We start from the raw sequence: 17,406 nt of genomic DNA on the forward strand, positions 1-17,406 counted from the left end.
GGAAGAGAGAGAATATGAGATTTGTCTTCTACCGTTTCTGCCGTGCTGTTTGAGAGTGCTGGCTGACAGCTGGATGGAGTTTCCGTGTAGCTCTGACTGAGGGAATGTCAGGTCTGCCAGGTTCCCATCCGTGCTCAGCCGGGCCACTTCCAGTTCTGCAACACACACACACACACACACACACACACACACACACACACACACACACACACACACACACACATAAGTGCTAATGTCAAGTCATTGCATGGCACGTTACATCAGGTCTGTTTTGCAGCCTCTTGTAATAACCATGTTTTCTCACTAAGTGCTTCACAGCAGAGCACGGGCATGAATCCTGAAGCTGTATTCCGGCTTCTTCTAAACAAAGGAAATGGAAACAAAAAAAAAAAGAAGAAATAAATAAAGGAGCTGACGTGCATCAAAGTGAAATAATGTGCATTTTTATACTAAAAAAAGGCAACGATGTCTCCAGGCAACTGGTCCGACGCATCCATCGAGGTAGATAATCCGGCCTCTCTCTTGTATTGTGGGAATCTAATTTCACCATCCAGGTTCGTTAGCACTTTCCTGATTACGGCCGTGTAATGTATTAGATAAAGTTTCTAATTAAGGGCTAATTATACCTTTGGTGTATCGCTATCTTGTGCTTCTGAGCGATTTGGTGATTTAGACGTTTCGCTTTCATGGTGAAAACAGCTCCCCGATCAAATAAACAACACAAGGACATGCTAGGATGGAAATGAGTCTGGAGGAGGAGGAGGAGAGGGGTGAGAGAAAAGGAAGATAGTGGTGGAGAGAGGTGGGGAAGGGAAAATGGAGCGGGCAGTCGAAGGAGCAGAATGGACGAGAGATGGGAAACGAGCAGATAGAGTTGAGAGGAGAGGAGTGGAGTGGCGATAGGTGGGGAGAAGACTGTTCTCTCGCAGAGTACAAAAGACAGGGCACAAAGGCGAGAGATACTGAGGTCTGGGAGAGAGGAAAATGGAGGCAGGCAGACGTAAACACAGACAGTGATATGCAAATGCTGGCAGAGAGGGGAGCGAAACACCGGTTAAGTGTTCCTCACTTGCCAAAACTAAACATCCCGGCTCTGCGAACACACACACACACACACACACACACACACACACACACACACACACACACACACACAGACACACACACATGCACACACACACACACACATCCACACCCACACACAGCGGCGGGGTATCAAAACACGCTGAGTCTAATCTAATTAAAGCATCCTTGTCATGACAATCCTCCTCCGAAGAAAACACACTTGTTCATTATCGTTATCACACGCGCGCGCTGTTACCGCTGTGCTATCCCTTCAAATCACTGTTTTGGTTTCTAATAATAACACTATTTATTCATCTGCCTAATGCCGCGCTACACTGTTCACAGCCACAAACACACAATCCGACACAATAATATCACCTTCACTAGCTGCACTGGCTTTTCTCTATAATGCGTCACTCAAATAATTTATTCCTGTCGCTCACTCTCCTCTGAAAGACTTGTTTAAGGGGGAGGGAGGGAAGGGGGGAAGTGGGGGCTTAAAAAGTGCAGTGGGGAGAGCAGAGAGGGAGAGAGAAGCGAGGATGGAAGAAGAAGAGAAAGAGAGATGAGAGGCGGCATCGGGACGGTTATGAATAAAGGGAAGAGATAATCACGGTGGATCTGCCCACTGGATTAGCTGGGAGGGAAGATTAACGGCACAAAAAGGAGAGGGATGCAGAGACAAAATTTCCTCCACTGAAAAGATGACTTCCTGTTTTAAGTTCTTCTGAGATGCGGTAGCCTACATCTCAATGACTGTTTATGTAACCAAATTTATGTGATGCGTTCAGGGGGAACGAGGAGATACGAGTCTGGAATTATGTAAGGTGGATCTGCGTAGGACGGCAGTTGTCGCGGAAAAAACAAAAAAACAAAAAAAAAAAAAACGTTGTCCTGAAAGCTGAAGGGAGAGGAAGACAAAGTCACGTTGGCAGGACTGACTTTGTGGAATCTGCTTCCACTATCTGTTCCACTATGAGAAAAAAAATAAATAAATAAAATAATGCGGCATCACCACGTCATGCGACTTAAATAGCCGTGATTTCATCGCTTAGTGATGTGGAAGTGAACAAAAAAAACCCTCAGAGCATCATTTGACATTCCACCACAACCATCACCCTCAAGCGCGCACTCATCCAGTATTCTTTACTCATCATCCTCAGTTTTCTCTCTTCCACTCCTCCTCCTCCTCCACGACTTTTCATCTCTGACGGAGCAAAACACAAGCCAAGTGAATCTTGGTAATGGGGAGATGATGTGGAGGAAATTTTGAAACATCAAATCAAAAGGGGGAGTAAACATGGGCGATAATCAAGGGAAACATAAGAGAGCGCAACTTGCTGGTCCGAGCGCAGATGAAACGACGGCTCGCGGATATATCATCGTCTAAAGGCACGAAAAGCAAAGAGGGTTTTTCTTTTTTTTTTTTTTTGCTCTCCGGCATCGCTTTGCCTCATTCCATGGCCCAATGATGAGAGGATCAGCGAGGGGAGATGAGAGGAGATGATGGAGGGAGAAGAAAGAGAGAGGAGAGAGCGATGTGCACGACGCCATAATAACCAGCTTTGTTCTGCTTTGTCAATTCCGCCTACAAGTAGGGGGGAAATATGGAAAAAATAAATAAAAATGATTGTCTGTGGCTTACAATTCATCCCCTCCTCACAAACATGGAGGGCAGTTGTGTGTGTGTGTGTGTGTGTGTGTGTGTGTGTGTGTGTGTGTTATTCCTGCATGTTGTTAGATGAGGACCTGACCCTTCAAACCCGGACCTCTTCATTATGACCTCTCTCTGACAGGCTATACAAGCCCGCTCTGCATAAAAACTGTGAACACATCAAGTCTATTGTACATCCTGTTTTGTGAATGTAACCAGATGACAAAGTTTTGAAGCATCTCTGGCAAATGCAATCCCAGCTACACTTCATTAAATTATGAAATCTTCTCTCTTTTTTTTTCTTTCATCTCATTCAGATTTTTATGGGGCCAGACAGGGTATAAAGGTTATCATTTGTTTGGGTTCACAATCTGTTCAAATGACATTACTATCAATGGAGTTTCCCCAATTCAATTTCTGCGTCACCTTATATTATCTTGAATAGGTAAAGCAGTCATTTCAAATAGATACTTTGATATTATTTATTGAAATCACATGTACATTTAATACTTTATAAAAGAGATCAAATAAATGCATTTAGGCAGAGTGTTATTTCCCATTGCAGTTACTTGTATATTACTTGTTAGCTTATTTTGTTTGCAGAGAGAGACGGAGACAGAGTGCGGTCAGGGCAAAGGTCAACCTTTGAGTTTCCTGCACGTCACACGAGCTGCTCTGGCATGTGGTTTAATGCTTTTTGGTGTTCTTATATGTTTGCATACGAGCTGTGTGCGCATGTGCACGGTTACAGACGAGTATATCACTCTTTATTATAAAACCATAATCCTGTGAGTTATCCACTTGTTTTTACTGAATGGGTCTGTCACCTGATTGTATCTTTTTTTTCTGCAGTCTGGAATACAGCTGCCCTCTTTTCATATCCTGATAACATGCTCCTGCTGCGTGTATTCGGTGACTCCCCCTGGTCTGCATTTGATAAGCGCAAACCCTCACAAGCAAGTGGGACCGGATGGTGAAATGGTGACTTGAGAGTGGGGAAGTTAGGGTGCGAGTGGTAAGATATCATGCAGGCCTTCTACGGAAATGCAGGAGATGGATCGACAGACGGACAGACAGACAGACAGACGGACAGGCAGAGAACATGAAACTTATTTCGGTTTCTTAGCTTGCTTTCATATCGTGGAAACCTTTGGTCCTAGTTTCAGTCCTCCCCACCATTACAACAATCCACAGACAGAAGGGAAATGACAGGAAAGTGACAGCACAGTCAAAAACAGAGAGGGAGAGCTTCAAACCACAAACAGCTGCTTCTACACGCCTCTCCCTGATGATTTTTGGTGATTATTGTGAATGCCCCGATTAATAATTGCAAATTCATAATGCTATGTTTGACAGGTTTGTTTCTGTTTGACAGCTCTGACAGTATTCGGTGGGTTTTGACAGCTGCAGCAGCAGCGTTGACCACTTTGTTGCATGCTGTGACCTTTTCTCTCACCCTGACCCGCTGGAGCAGCACCCTGTCCTGTCTGTGTTTTGAGACCTCCTGAGCTACAAATTAAACACTGTATATACCAACAAGCTCCCCACATGTAGCTCAAAGTACTGTAGAGGAACAAGCTATTGCACCGCAGATGCAAGTTTTAAATAAAGGACTCAGGAAGAAATTCTGCAAATTTTGATTCAATGCTTCTTTTGTGCTCCTGCTGGCCAGCTCCGGCACTCATGCTGCTGTGCAAAATGAGCTGTTTCAAAAATGTTCACCTGATGTGTAATGAAAAAGAGCTACTGGGGTTTTGTACTGTTTTATTTTGATTTTAGGCTGAGATACATGAAAATAACATGGTTATCTCTGACATCTCTAATAACAGATTTCTGTTCGGTTTTCGGTTTATCAAGTAGCACACACAAAAAAAGATTTAATGAAGGCATATACTCATTTTCTGTTACATAAATTAACTAAAATGAATGAAAAAAGCACTGTGTTCTCTGTCTGAAATGCTCTGTCTCTTTAAGGCCCCCACCTCTTCAACACCCAGGCTCCTCTTATTGGTCAGATAACACATGTCTGAGCCAGCACTTCTAACAAAAAAAAACAAAAACAAACAACAACAACCAAATTGATTCTTATGTGCCAAACTAGCCACTGTGTGACGTGGTGACATAGTGTGATGTCACAAAGTCACAGAGTTAAAGGCGGAATTACTGATGAGGTGTTTCAGGAGCAGCGTTTTCTGTGGCAAAGAGGAGCTTCTGTAGGTATGGACTGGCTTTTTTTAACCTTCAAGACCTTGGACATGCTGAAGAACCTCTGTTAAATACTGACAAAATGCATAATAGGTCTGCTTTAATATTTTACACTCAGTAGTGGGTCTGAACTTCTTGAAGTCCTGCTGGAAAAAAAGTCTCATACATAAAATCTTGCCGATGCACCTTTTTTTCCACACCCTTCTAACATAATGCGTATACAGTATTTTACTTATGTTAATAAATGCAAGCTTTTTTAACCAAGGTATGGTTGTCCACCAACTTTAATGTCAACTCTGCTCCAGCATTTCATAGTTTATATTCTGGTACAATGACCCTACTTTCACCCATTCACATGTAAAGAGAGTGTGTAATTGGACACATGAGGATCATGTTATTTTTGCAAACTTTGAAGTTAGACACTATACTTTGTTTCTCGTTCGAGAAGATCAGAGGCGATAATGCCAGCGGTCAGCTTCACCTCTTACCAGGATATTTCATCATGTTCTTAGATCTTTAGCAGCCCGAGTTGGTTTACGTTGTTTTAAGATCTGTTAGGAGGGAAAAAACCTGAAATCTAAGAACCCCATTTCTGCTTAAGTAAGTGCATGTTCTCAAAAAGCTTTCCCTGTGTTACATTACATTAGATTACCACAAAATGTAAAAGACTTCACACTCCTACTCTCCAACACCTGAGACAAAAGCAGTGTAGCCACATCCGGCGACAATGAGCCACTGTTCAGCTTCACCGGAGCAAATGGAGGTTAAGTGCCTTGCTTGAGGGCATCTCAACAGGCTCTTTGACAGTTTGCAGGGTCCAACTGAGTTTGGAGGATGGTGAAGGAACCCAAAAAAAAAAAAACAAAAAAAAAAAAAAACAGCTGTACTCACGGATGTTGTCAGTGGTCTCCTGCACAGTGTCAGTCTTGAGGAGGTTGTCAGCCAACATAAACGCCCCGGTCTCCACGGTGTCGAGGAGCAGAGTGGCCGAGTGCAGCTGCTCGCTGGTGGGCAGCTCCCTCCACGCCGCCTGGGCTCGTGGCTGCAGCAAATTATTCACAGTCTCCACCATAGCCTGGGGCAGCATCAGAAACACAGAGGTCACTCGGAGGAAGGCAATACCAGCCCCTAAGTCAACGATGCCAATGTGAAAATGAATGCAAATCCATTCAGCGTACAAATAACATTGCGACACCATAGCTGTCCAGGACGGCAGCTGGTGGGATGCAGTGAGAAAGCGGCGGCTTTACATTTATCATGTTGATAAATCGTGACAACAAAACATGTTAGCGATGCAAATGTAGCATTCCCATGCAGACATAACAAAATGCAGAAGCCGTAAAATATAAAGTCAATTTCCAAACTTATTCTTTTAAAAAAAAATGAAAATGCTCTACATAAAGGATGTTGTGCTTGAAAATCTCCATCACAGATGTTCTGAAAATCAAGCTAAGCTAATTAGCTGATTGCAATCACCGTGTGTCTACACCCCCAAACCTGGTTCTTTTTTTTTTTTTCTTCTTTTTTTTTAAAGCAACAGTCTTATCTTTAGAGTTAGAAAACTTGTGCTTAAGGGATTGAGAAGAAATTAGAGTTTTATCAGATCATGTCTGCTGGGTCACATCCAGCCATGCAGAACAGCTCCGACTCCAAAAATATTACCACTTGGCTAGCGTCGATGAAATGTTCCTCGTCGAAACAATACTTATTTTGTCTCCGGCTCACATTCCTTCATACTCTTAAGAATTCACCTCCTCATTTTCATCCATGAACACCCACACATAGGCAGACACACACGTCTTTAAAAGACCCTGGGAGAGATAAAGAGAGCCGGGCGGAGGGAGAGGGGGGAGGAGAAGGGGGAAGAGCCACGGGAGAGCGATAAAACAGTCCAGTGAGTCCATGGTGACAGGCGTCCGCTGGGAACAAGGGAGGCGGAAAAAGCGAATACAGGTGCTATCAAACACACACATCTCACACTCCCGTCTGTCTCTTTATTTTCTCTTTCTTTTTTTTCACGCCGAGTGTAAACCACCCTTCTCTGCGAGCCCATCGCCGGTACCTCTCGCTCCTTCAGCTCGGCTCCCTCTTGAGGAAGGAAGGCTGGATGCGAGAGTGGAAAAAAAAAAGGAAACGCAGGTGCCATTATACAAGCAAAGAGGGTCTCCAGTGGGGAATTGAAAGGGCAGGGGGGGAAGAGTGAGAGACATCAGTTTATTGGCATTCACACGTCAACCATTTGACTTCCTCCGAGGCCCTTTCACTCGGGGTTAGGGAGAAGCGAAAAGACCAAGAGGGAGGAGGGGAGACAGCAAAAAGAGATTGTCTAGGAGTAGTGTGTTTTTTTTGTGTGTGTGTACGAGTGTCCTAGATAGAGAAAGACAGTAGATGGTGACTCATACGAGCGTTGACGGCATGTGCTCGGAAAACGTGCGGTCGGCATCTGGAATTAGAATTAATCCTACCTGTTTATTTTTGGGGGGGGTGATACCCACATGTAGATACAGTACATCACACACACGAAATGGGTGCTTAGCCAACAAGCTAATATGATAATATTATGTCCTCTTTTAGCGCTAGCAGCTAATTAGCTGGGATGCATATCGGATGAGTTTGGGGGGGCTACATGTAAACAAAAACTAATTAATCCACTGCTTCAGCAAACAACTAGAATAAGCAGGGGTTGGTATGAAGCACACACACATGCAAACACACACACACACTCTCACAGCGAGCAAACCTGTTTCTATTTACAACCTTTCATTGACTGGGAAAAGAGACGACAAGCTTTAAAAGTTAACTTGGGCGTGCTTTTTTTTTTTGTAATTTCGCCAATCCTTTTTCCATCACTTAGCATAACACGGTGCTGGAGACGGTGAAGTGATGAAATCCGAGGCACAACAAATCCAACAGTCACTCAGATTGGCTGCAAACAAGCAATCGATTAGCCGACAGACAAAAAGTAATCAGCACCACTGTTTTGATAATATGTCAGTCCTCTGAGCCATTTTTCAAGCAAAGAAAATGACAAACATTCACTGGTTTCCGGTGTTTCAAATGGGAGGATCCTCTGCTTAGCTTTGCCGTGTATAAAAGCAAACTAAATGTCTTTGTGGTTTTGAACCATTGGTCAGACAAGACAAACAGTTTGAAGTCATGACTTTGGCTCTGGGAAGATTTTAAAGCACATTTGTCATGATTCTCTGGTATCTTTACTGGCAAAATGAGAAATCAATCTGGAAAATAGTTGACATAATAAGTAGTTGTTGCCCTTCAGTTGACAGATTTACGATCATTTGTCAAGGACAAATTCCAAACATTTGCTGGTTCTATCAGCTGTTTTGTATCATTGTATATATTGGGTGATTTGGGGGTTGGTTTATTGCCGCTCAGATTTTAAAAACAAGCAAACCAAAATACATTCTGGTAGATGAAAAAATGCATAATATCAATATACATATATATGTTTTATTCACTTTTATTTGCACTTTTTTATATCAGATACTTTAAGACTTTTACAACACCGCTGCTCTGTAGAATCAAGGCATTTTAATCGTTGCACAAGCCCAACCATCTTAGAGGGAAACTTGCAATTTACACTTTTTCTTGAGATTATATTCAACAAATGCAATGAGCCCTTCACAAGATGGAATAAATACAGTGCAAGTATCCAAAGAGCACTTGTATGTAATCACCGCAAAAACCCTACAGCACTTCCTCCATCGTCTCCGCGTGCACTTCAAAGTTCTGATGGGCATTTCTTTTACACTTTTTTTTTCTGACATTTCATTGGCAGATGCATAATGTCAATCATACGAGTAATGAAGAGTGATCAATAATAAAGGAGGTTAGAATGAAAGTGAGCACACCAAAAAACTCAATAGTAATAATCCCAAATTAGGCAGAAAAAAAACTGTGTACATACACTGTTAGTGCTGTCAGTCAAAAGCTGAACCAGGAAATGAGTCAGTGAATGTGATGGTTGGCTGCGGACAACAATAACTCTACAATTCGCCTTTTGTTATCTCCTCAAAATGGCTACGTCTAATCTGGGGATTTGTTTAAACGATGTTCTGACTGCTTCTGTTTTATTGCCCCGCTGGACAAATATCTGCTATTAACTTTGCCGAGCACAACTACAACAGATAGGAATGATGTCCTGGGTGACGGCTGATTTAGGGGTGTGCGTGTCGCGCCATACATCTTCGAAGTCTGTTTAATGTGCAGGTATGTCTGTTAGGGGATACGGGTGTGCTCATAAAGTCTGTGTGTGTGTGTGTGTGTGTGTGTGTGTGTGTGTGTGTGTGTGTGTGTGTGTGTGTGTTGGAGGGAGTGCACAAGGGGCCGGGAGAAGCATTGCAGTGCATCATTCTGCTCCACTTGCTTTACAGTAGCAGTCCAGGCAACAGAGAGCGAGCGAGAGACAGAAAGAGAGAGAGAGAGCAAAAGAGATAGAGGAGGGGAGGGGAGAGGACGCTCCGTCGGCGCAGCAGATATGGCGGCGGTGGCGCTGCTTTCCATTCGCTCGTGGGGCTGCTCCAGAGCGCTCACTTTGATGTGTTCCAGATAACCCCCCTTTTCTGCTCTCATTAAACTTTTCATTGCTTTTTATTGAACTTTTGATTATCTTGCATTTTCAATTTCATATAATTTTTTCATTGAAATTTAATTCGCCGGGCGACGAGATTGCATCTGTAGAGGGAGGGAGATAGGTGAGGAGAAGAAGGGGGTGTGATTTCCTTGAGGTCCAGACATCTCCACATCAGAAACTCAAAGATGGAATATACGTGTCGGTGTGTGTCTGTGCGCACATGTGTGTGCGTGCGCATGGGCCTGTAAGCTCTGGTGCCGTTGGTGACATTTCTATCAGCACAAGTGTGAGGACTTGAGGGCTAAAATGGAGACAGGTTTTTTAGGGGTCTTCAAAGAGGGGAGAGACTCTGCAGAGACAGATAAGGGTGTCGTTTGTGTGTGTGTGTGTGTGTGCGCGTGAATATGTATTACAGGGTATGCACGCGCATGTGTGCATGTACACACAAGTGTGCACGCACACACAACCACATGCGCACACCAGTAAATGGGGCAGAAGTGAAATGCTTTGAAGCGTTGGGGTAATCCAGCGTAAACAGCAGCGGCAAGACAGACTGGAGCTGGGCTGTTCTACTACTCCCAGCTACACGGGGGGAGGGACACGCGCGCGCAGACGTACAGTATGTGCGTACACTCACGCACAGTGGGACATACTTTGTAAAAAATGACAGAGTTGGGATGTTAGAAGGACGGGAAAAAAAAGGGGGGGGGGGTGGTAGAAAGGACGGAACTTTTTTTTTTCTATTCTCCCTCTCGCTCGCTTGGCTGAGCTCGGAGAAAGTGCATGTTTTGAAAATGTTTTCATCAGAGCAGCAGGCTTATCTGTCAGTTGTTGTTGGAGTTTGTCTTCCCTGACAGGATGAGTTTGCAGCTAAATCAGGCTTTAAATTCACAGCATGCCGCGCTCTGACCCGCCATCCATAAATAGAGGGCAAATTAGACATTGTCATTGAGCATCACTGTCTCCTCACTGCCCCCTTTATTGTTTCTCTCTCTCTCTCTCGCTCGAATTCCATTTCTGTTTCTGTGAGTCTCTTCTCCGTCTCTGTTTAATTTCTCAACCCCCCCTCCCTCTCCCTCCCTCCCTCCCTCCCCCGCCTCTCCCTCTCTCTCTTTCTCAGTCTACCTTGCGGACTCTACCTCCTTCCATCAATCCACCCTACAGCATCAAAGCCTCTCCACACCACCAACTTCATCATGAATAAATTGCCAATTTAGTATACATGAAACGAGTCCCTAGTTCCCCAAACGAAGTGAGAGAGGAGGGAAGATGAAGTGTGAGAGGGAGGGAGAGAGAACGAGAGAGAGAGAAAGAGAGAGAGAGAGAGAGAGAATTCAATTATTTTTGTCTCTATTAAGAACCCAAACCTCCTGCCCACTCTCCTCACTTGGCAATTAGTGCTGTAGATAATTAACGAGGAGAGGGCAGCGCCACACCACATCCCTAATCACGCACATTTCTATCTGGCGGAGTGAGGGACTGTTGGTATAATTTTGTTTCACATTACTAAGGCTAATTATATAATCGATCACTCCCAGCCCCCTGCAGTAACCAAGGTGTGTGGCGGACCGGTTTGGATTTTTTAACCTGCGACTAGCTGTCAGAGCGCCGCCAGAGAACGTCTTTGCTGTGTTTATTGGATTAAGGGAGACGCATTAAAAAAAAAGAAAAAATTGAAAAAAAAAAAAAAATGCCCAGACTGTTTTGATGCGATGGCATGAGATCATTGTTGAAAATATATTTATATATTTGCGGGGCGATGCGTGCGTGTGAGTTGTGTGTGCGTGTCAGCTCGCATATAGTCCTAAGCCATGTTCTATGATGTGACATTGCTGACTGGTGCTGACGTTAAGACTTTTCAGGGGGAGAGTGGAAAAAAGCCTGCATCAGGAGAAAAAGAGCTAGCCCATCAAGGGTGTGTGTGTGTGTGTGTGTGTGTGCGCGCGCGTGTGTGAGTGTGCGTATGTGTGTGTCGGAGGATGCAGGGAGAAAAAAAGAGAGACTCTGCAGTCTATCTACGCCACATGGATGAGGAAGGTGGGGTCCTTTGATGTTCCCAATTGTGATTTTTTTTTTTTTTTAAGCTGACCAGAAACATGCCTAAGTGATGTTAGATTTTCTGTTGGCGGTGGTGGTGGTGGTGGTGGGGTCGAGGCCCCCGTGGCATCAACACAAGGAAACATCAATACGAGTGGAGAAATAAGGACGCAAAGTAAATTAGTACTGAGCCACAAACACAAGCTGGTATTATTTTTAAGGCACTGAGGCCATGACCAAGCAATAGGCGACAAAATATCCATCATGCTCAGCTCTTTCTCTCTGATACGGCAGACAGAGAGGACATTTCATTGAATGGAGACAAATAGCGAGTCTTTTTTTCGGTTCCCGGCTGGCCTGTTTACAATTCTGCGGACTGGACCGCAAAATAGATGAGCCATTATTGATATTGATCATGACCGCTTATCAGTGCCATTGACTCTGAATGCAAGAGGACCAACAAGGAAAAAAAAAAAAAAAAGGGTTGGGGAGAAATAGAAAACAAAAGAACGTCAGCGAACCCTTTGAGGAGACCGAAAGTTTGTCAGCAGACACCAGCGGACGGCTGCACACCAGAACAGACACGTTCAAAATGGCCGCCCTCCTCAAAGGGTTGGGATGCAAATCATGAGACATCCGCTGCAGCATAGAATTAGATTTCTACGCCGAGCGTTGCAATGTGTGATCACACACACACACACACACACACACACACAAGCTTGTTTTGCGTATGACATGCTGAGTGTGAAAGAGAAAAGAAAAAAAGAAACACACGTTCGACTGCGGTGCAAAGTAATCAACGATACCAGGAAGTACCGGAAATACCTGTGTGAAAAACCTGCAGGACCTTTCTCTCTTCTGAAGCTGCAAATTCAAACAATTCAGCTGTTAGCGATATAACACCTCCCAATCACTAACACACACACACACACACACACTGGGGTGCACAGAGGCAGTCACACACACTTCACTGACATTGGACAAAACAGACTTTGGTGGCTGATATGTATTGTCATTCTCCTCACTTGCGCATTTTTTCATTCCTTCTTCCGTAACCGTTCGACTGTTCCTTTCCCCCCTTTTTCTTCCAGATTGTTGTTCATAATTTCCTCTGTTCCCTCGTTCCCTTTTCTGCTCGTTCTCTGCCTCCACCGTCAAGTGAATTGATGGCATTAATTACTCTGCCACTCGTGCGTGATTGGTCATATTCGATTTTCTAACCAAAATTAGCATAATAAGCCGGCATATCACTCAATTAGGTATATATAATTGGGCCATTATTGAAATCGGGAGGAATGCGTTTTCTCTTCTATGGAGGGCATCTTTTTTTTTTTTTTTAACAGATTCAACCTTTAAACAGGCCATTTGGTCAACAGCAAAACGCAGATTAATTGATTCCACTTACACGTGCTCCAGCATGTATTCGCCTCACACGTGTGACTGAATAACTTAGCAAGCAAGCGTGTGGGAGATGCAGAGAGGCAGAGAGGGGAGAGAGGAGACTCGACGCTAGAGTCAGTGACTGAATGAGAGGTGGCACCGGCTGTCAATCCGGCTGCTAAGGCCCGCCTATCACTCTTGACCTCGGCAGAGCCAGGCAAGAAACAGTCCACCATCCAGTCGGTCGGTCAGTCAGTCGGTCGGTCAATTAGCCAGCCGAGCCAGCCGGTCAGCCGTTCCCCAATGATTTAACTCCCTCTAATCCGATGCCTACATGCACAAAGTACAGAGCTATATTTTTTTCCTCGTCCACCGCGGTAGTAAAACAGATCCTTTGCATACTCAGGATCGAGTTTCCATTAATGTAAGCACTCAAGCCTGCACGTCGACGGCATCTTCGCAGCCGTAGCTCAACGGCCGAACTTCATTTAACAATGGGCTGTGACGTAAGGACGCGTCCCGAGCCTGTTTTCGTCTTGAGCACTGTATGTTTTAATGAGAGTAACTCCCGGGCCGAGACAGACTTTTATTAAATTCGGCCCTGATCTGAGAAGAGTTGTAGGAACCCTGCCAAAGACTAAAAGCAGTTATCTATCAGCCATAATGTTGCACAAAACTTGTTACGAAGACCCACACACACACACAGACTCACACACACACACACACACAGACACACACACACACACACACACACAGAAGAGGATAAAATAATGTCTAAAAGTAGCTATTTATCATCTGGAGCTCGACAGTGTTATGTACGGTTCTTCATCAAACTCTGCACACAGAGACTTTTCTAACCCCTGAAGACCGAGCGTTAAACAAAAACACTAACCTCCGATGTTATTCATCTCGCTGTTAACTCAAAGGAGTCCCTCTATCTGGTCCCTTTTCCCTCCCTCATCCCTCTCTCCCTTAATTTTCTGACATTCACCCTGCACCCCCCTCCAACGCTAGAACCTGCAAGAAAAACATTTATCTCACTCAATCACCCACTAAACATTGACCGAAACTGTCCCAGGCCGCGCTACCTTGGTGAGGCTGCGGGCGGCGCTGTCCTTGCCCCCGGGCGTGAGGTTCCTGAGCTGGACATCGAGCAGCTCGACCAGTTGTGCCATGGCCCGCACCGTGGACGGAACGTCGCCGGGACGCAGAAGCCCTTTGGTCTGCTCCGCGAGCTCCCTCGCCACGATCGCTGCCGTCTCCCCCGAACGGAGCTGCGAGCCAAGCGGGGTGACGGGCCGGAGGGAGGGATGGAGTGAGAGTGGGATGAGGTGAGAAGTGAGGATGAAAGTTGGGAAGAGGAGAGAAAGTTGGCGAGGGCGTGAGGAGGGGGAGGACACGAGGCGGAGGGCAGAGAGGTAAAGGACAGATGGAGGAACAAAGATGGGATGAAGGAGCACAAAGCGAACAAGAGTGATTAGGTTATTTGAAGTGGAAAAAACAAGTCTGTGTGACTGCCTACATAAAAACGTTTACTTTACGGAGGCATCTCTACTGACTTTAACACTTCTGCTGCAATGCCGATTTCACAGGGACCATTTTTTTTTTCCTTCGATGTTTTGTCTTAAAAAGAAAAAGCCTGTAAAGTCTTGCGACTCATGTGAGAACAGACACAAAGCTGTGAACTAAAGCACCAGAATAAGATAATCTTTAAGAATCAAATGAAACAACATTTTCAATGCAAAAGCAATGCATCTATGCAAAGTGGCCTACCCCGATGCCCATGAGCCTATTATGATAAGCACAGTGTTAGCAAATGACCTTAATGGACATTTCCATTCCCCTACAGCAATATCAAATCTCTCAGACCTCAAGTTCGTGTTAGAGCTAACAAATGAAGATGGATACGTGGCCTAAATCTCCCCCTGTGGTCAGTGCGTCCTCATGCGTGAGAAGTCCGCTCCAGGACTCTATCCATAACACACAGCCTAAAACCAGGGTTCAGCGGGGGCCATCGGGGGGCCGGCAGCCGGCGTTCAGACTTACTTTCTGCATGATGTGGTTGACCCAGGGCGACGTGCAGTTGCTGAGGTCAGGGCCTTGGGGATCCCAGTAGCCCAAATGGGCCACGCATACGTATGTGGCCACGCCTGCACCACAAGCAAAACAAACAGGGTGAGACAGCGCTGACATTCACCAGGAGACAGGAAGACCCTTGAGGTGCCGGGGGATCACTGTGTGTGTGTGTGTGTGTGTGTGTGTGTGTGTGTGGATGGTTGGAGAATCATCCCTGTCATGTGAGTTAATTGATTATAAAAGGAGAATGTCCTAAGTGTGCAACCATTTAAGGAAGAAAAAACACAGAGTGACTTGATACCACCACGGGCTGCCATAAACAAACGAGGAAGGAATGCTTTTATTCAAAATGTATTCCTTATTTAGTGCTTTTGATGATGTTGGTGGAGAGTGCCGTCTAACACAAATCTCCCATAGTCTTTAAATCTGTATATCTGGTGATATCTGTTGTTATTTTTCATCAATCAAGATGTTTCCTCTAATTTGTCAGCAATCTGTAGGTGATTTTTAACAGCCTCTATTCCGACTTCGGATCCATTACATCTTACTCTTCTCCTCCCCACAATCTGTGGAGTTCAAAATCAAAGGAGAGAAATGCTCCAAGCATTTTCCATTGTTTATTACATCGGGGTTTGTGTGTGTGTGTGTGTGTGTGTGTGTGTGCGCGCGCGCGCGTGTGTGTATGTGTGTGTCCCCCAATCAAAACCATTCATCTATTTATTTTCGTTGCAAGAATCTAATTGTTCGGTCAGTTTGTTTATGGTGTTCATTTCCAAACAACAAATTAGTGCTTTTCTAAGAAATTTAAAACACAATTAGGCACAACTATTTAAATCAAAAATCAAATTGATTGATGCACTTTGGTCAGAATTAATTTTCTTAAGTGTTGTGTTCTATAAATACATTGACTGCATTTGATTATTGAGGATAATAGTTACCCAGCAGCCAGGGTTCTTATGGGGCGGCCCTTAAAGACACACTGTTACTTTTTTACCGTGAAACAATGGCTACCACTCCGCTTCCTTGCAGCTTTACATACATGTTCACTTCAAGATACAAGTTTTCAATACATAACACTGTTATGACATAATGAGATTTGTTATTTGTTATAACCTACCTCACATCTGACAAATTGTTACAGACCTGGGATTTGTATTTACGACAGCGGTGTAAAGCTCAAAAACTGTGATGCCGATTTCAAAATAGTGTCAATTTATCGGGGCACAGGTAACGTTATCTGTCTGATCTGTACACTCAGAATTTCAATTGTGAAGTTTAACACCATTGTGAGAGCAGTCGCACGAGTTAACCTGTGTGGTACTCAGTCACTTTGCCCTGTTTGAACTGCTATCCAGTAGCATGCGCAGCAAATAGGCCAGTTTTAGCTTTTAAATACTTTGTACAGGCTAAGGTTGTGATTTCTTGATCAGCTGCTTTATTGTGTAATTAATAGTTTAACGAATGCTTACAAAGCTTTCACACACACTCTAACTAATCTATTCACTTGTCCTATCATAACAACCCTTCTATACATGCGCTGCGGTCCAGCCACCCGTACAGCTTCCTTACCCAGCGTCCCTACAGGGCAGGGCTGTTTGGCTGTCTGGCCTTGCTGCGTCCGGGGCCACGATATGTCAGCTGTCACCCTCGGACTGCAGAAGTCCTGGGGAGGCAGGACGGGAGGTTGCGGGGCTGCTGGAGGGACCAGCACTGGTGTTGAGTGACCTCCAGCTTTCTGGTTGGTGTCTGGAATCTGGTTGGTGTCAGAGGACGAGCCGCCGGCGGGGACCAGGATGGGCTGGCGGATGGTGGTGGTGGTTCGATAGCGCTGGCCTGGGGAGGTGGTGAGGAGTGGCCGCGGGGTGGTGTAGTAGGGAGGGGAGCGGGTGGTGGTGGTGCGGCTGGTAGACGAAGAGGAGGAACCAGCTCCGCCGCCAATTGGACCTCCCCCTCCTCCTCCTCCTCCTCCTCCTCCCCCTCCTCCTCCTCCACCACCGCCACCTCCTCGGTTAGGAGGCATCATGGGAGGTGGGCGATAGTCTGAAGAGAAAAGAGAAGGCGAGAAGGTCACAAAAACACAGCACCTGGTGCATGAACTCAGCAATTTGTAGGTCCCAACAAGAGTTCAGAAATGTATCCCCAAGATAAAAGAGCAAGAACAACGGAGTTGAAAGGACTGTGATCAAGCAAAGCATCTGTGTCAGCACCGAGTGATGTGAGCAATGGCCTGCAAGCATAAATAATACTACAGTGACAGCCACTAACACATTTGCAGGCAGTCAATTGCGCAGCTCTAAATAGCTCTGACAAGAAGTTGCTCATGTTTCTGATGATTTCCTGACGTTGGTGTTTCATCCCTTGTCAGTGGCGTTGCACCGCGCGCCTGATCTCTGCGGGG

The 17,406-nt window shown here is 45.1% G+C and overlaps 1 protein-coding gene across 11 annotated transcripts in view; it reads right to left on the bottom strand.

The window, feature by feature from the left end:
- adgrl3.1 (adhesion G protein-coupled receptor L3.1) overlaps positions 1-17,406 on the bottom strand; it is a 132,475-nt gene that overhangs the window by 31,538 nt on the left and 83,531 nt on the right. For 9 of the 11 annotated variants that reach the window (XM_037107821.1, XM_037107813.1, XM_037107836.1 and 6 more), the window contains exons 8-13: positions 16,578-17,048; positions 14,979-15,082; positions 14,021-14,206; positions 12,378-12,416; positions 5,816-5,999; positions 33-155 (exon numbers count right to left, since the gene is read on the bottom strand). In XM_037107821.1, the coding sequence (XP_036963716.1) occupies positions 33-155; positions 5,816-5,999; positions 12,378-12,416; positions 14,021-14,206; positions 14,979-15,082; positions 16,578-17,048 (1,107 nt within the window). The remainder of the gene's footprint in view (positions 1-32; positions 156-5,815; positions 6,000-12,377; positions 12,417-14,020; positions 14,207-14,978; positions 15,083-16,577; positions 17,049-17,406) is intronic. The other 2 variants (XM_037107829.1, XM_037107893.1) reach the window with 1 other exon arrangement.

This window comes from Acanthopagrus latus, chromosome 1 (genome assembly GCF_904848185.1).
Source record: "Acanthopagrus latus isolate v.2019 chromosome 1, fAcaLat1.1, whole genome shotgun sequence".
NCBI lineage: Eukaryota > Metazoa > Chordata > Actinopteri > Spariformes > Sparidae > Acanthopagrus > Acanthopagrus latus.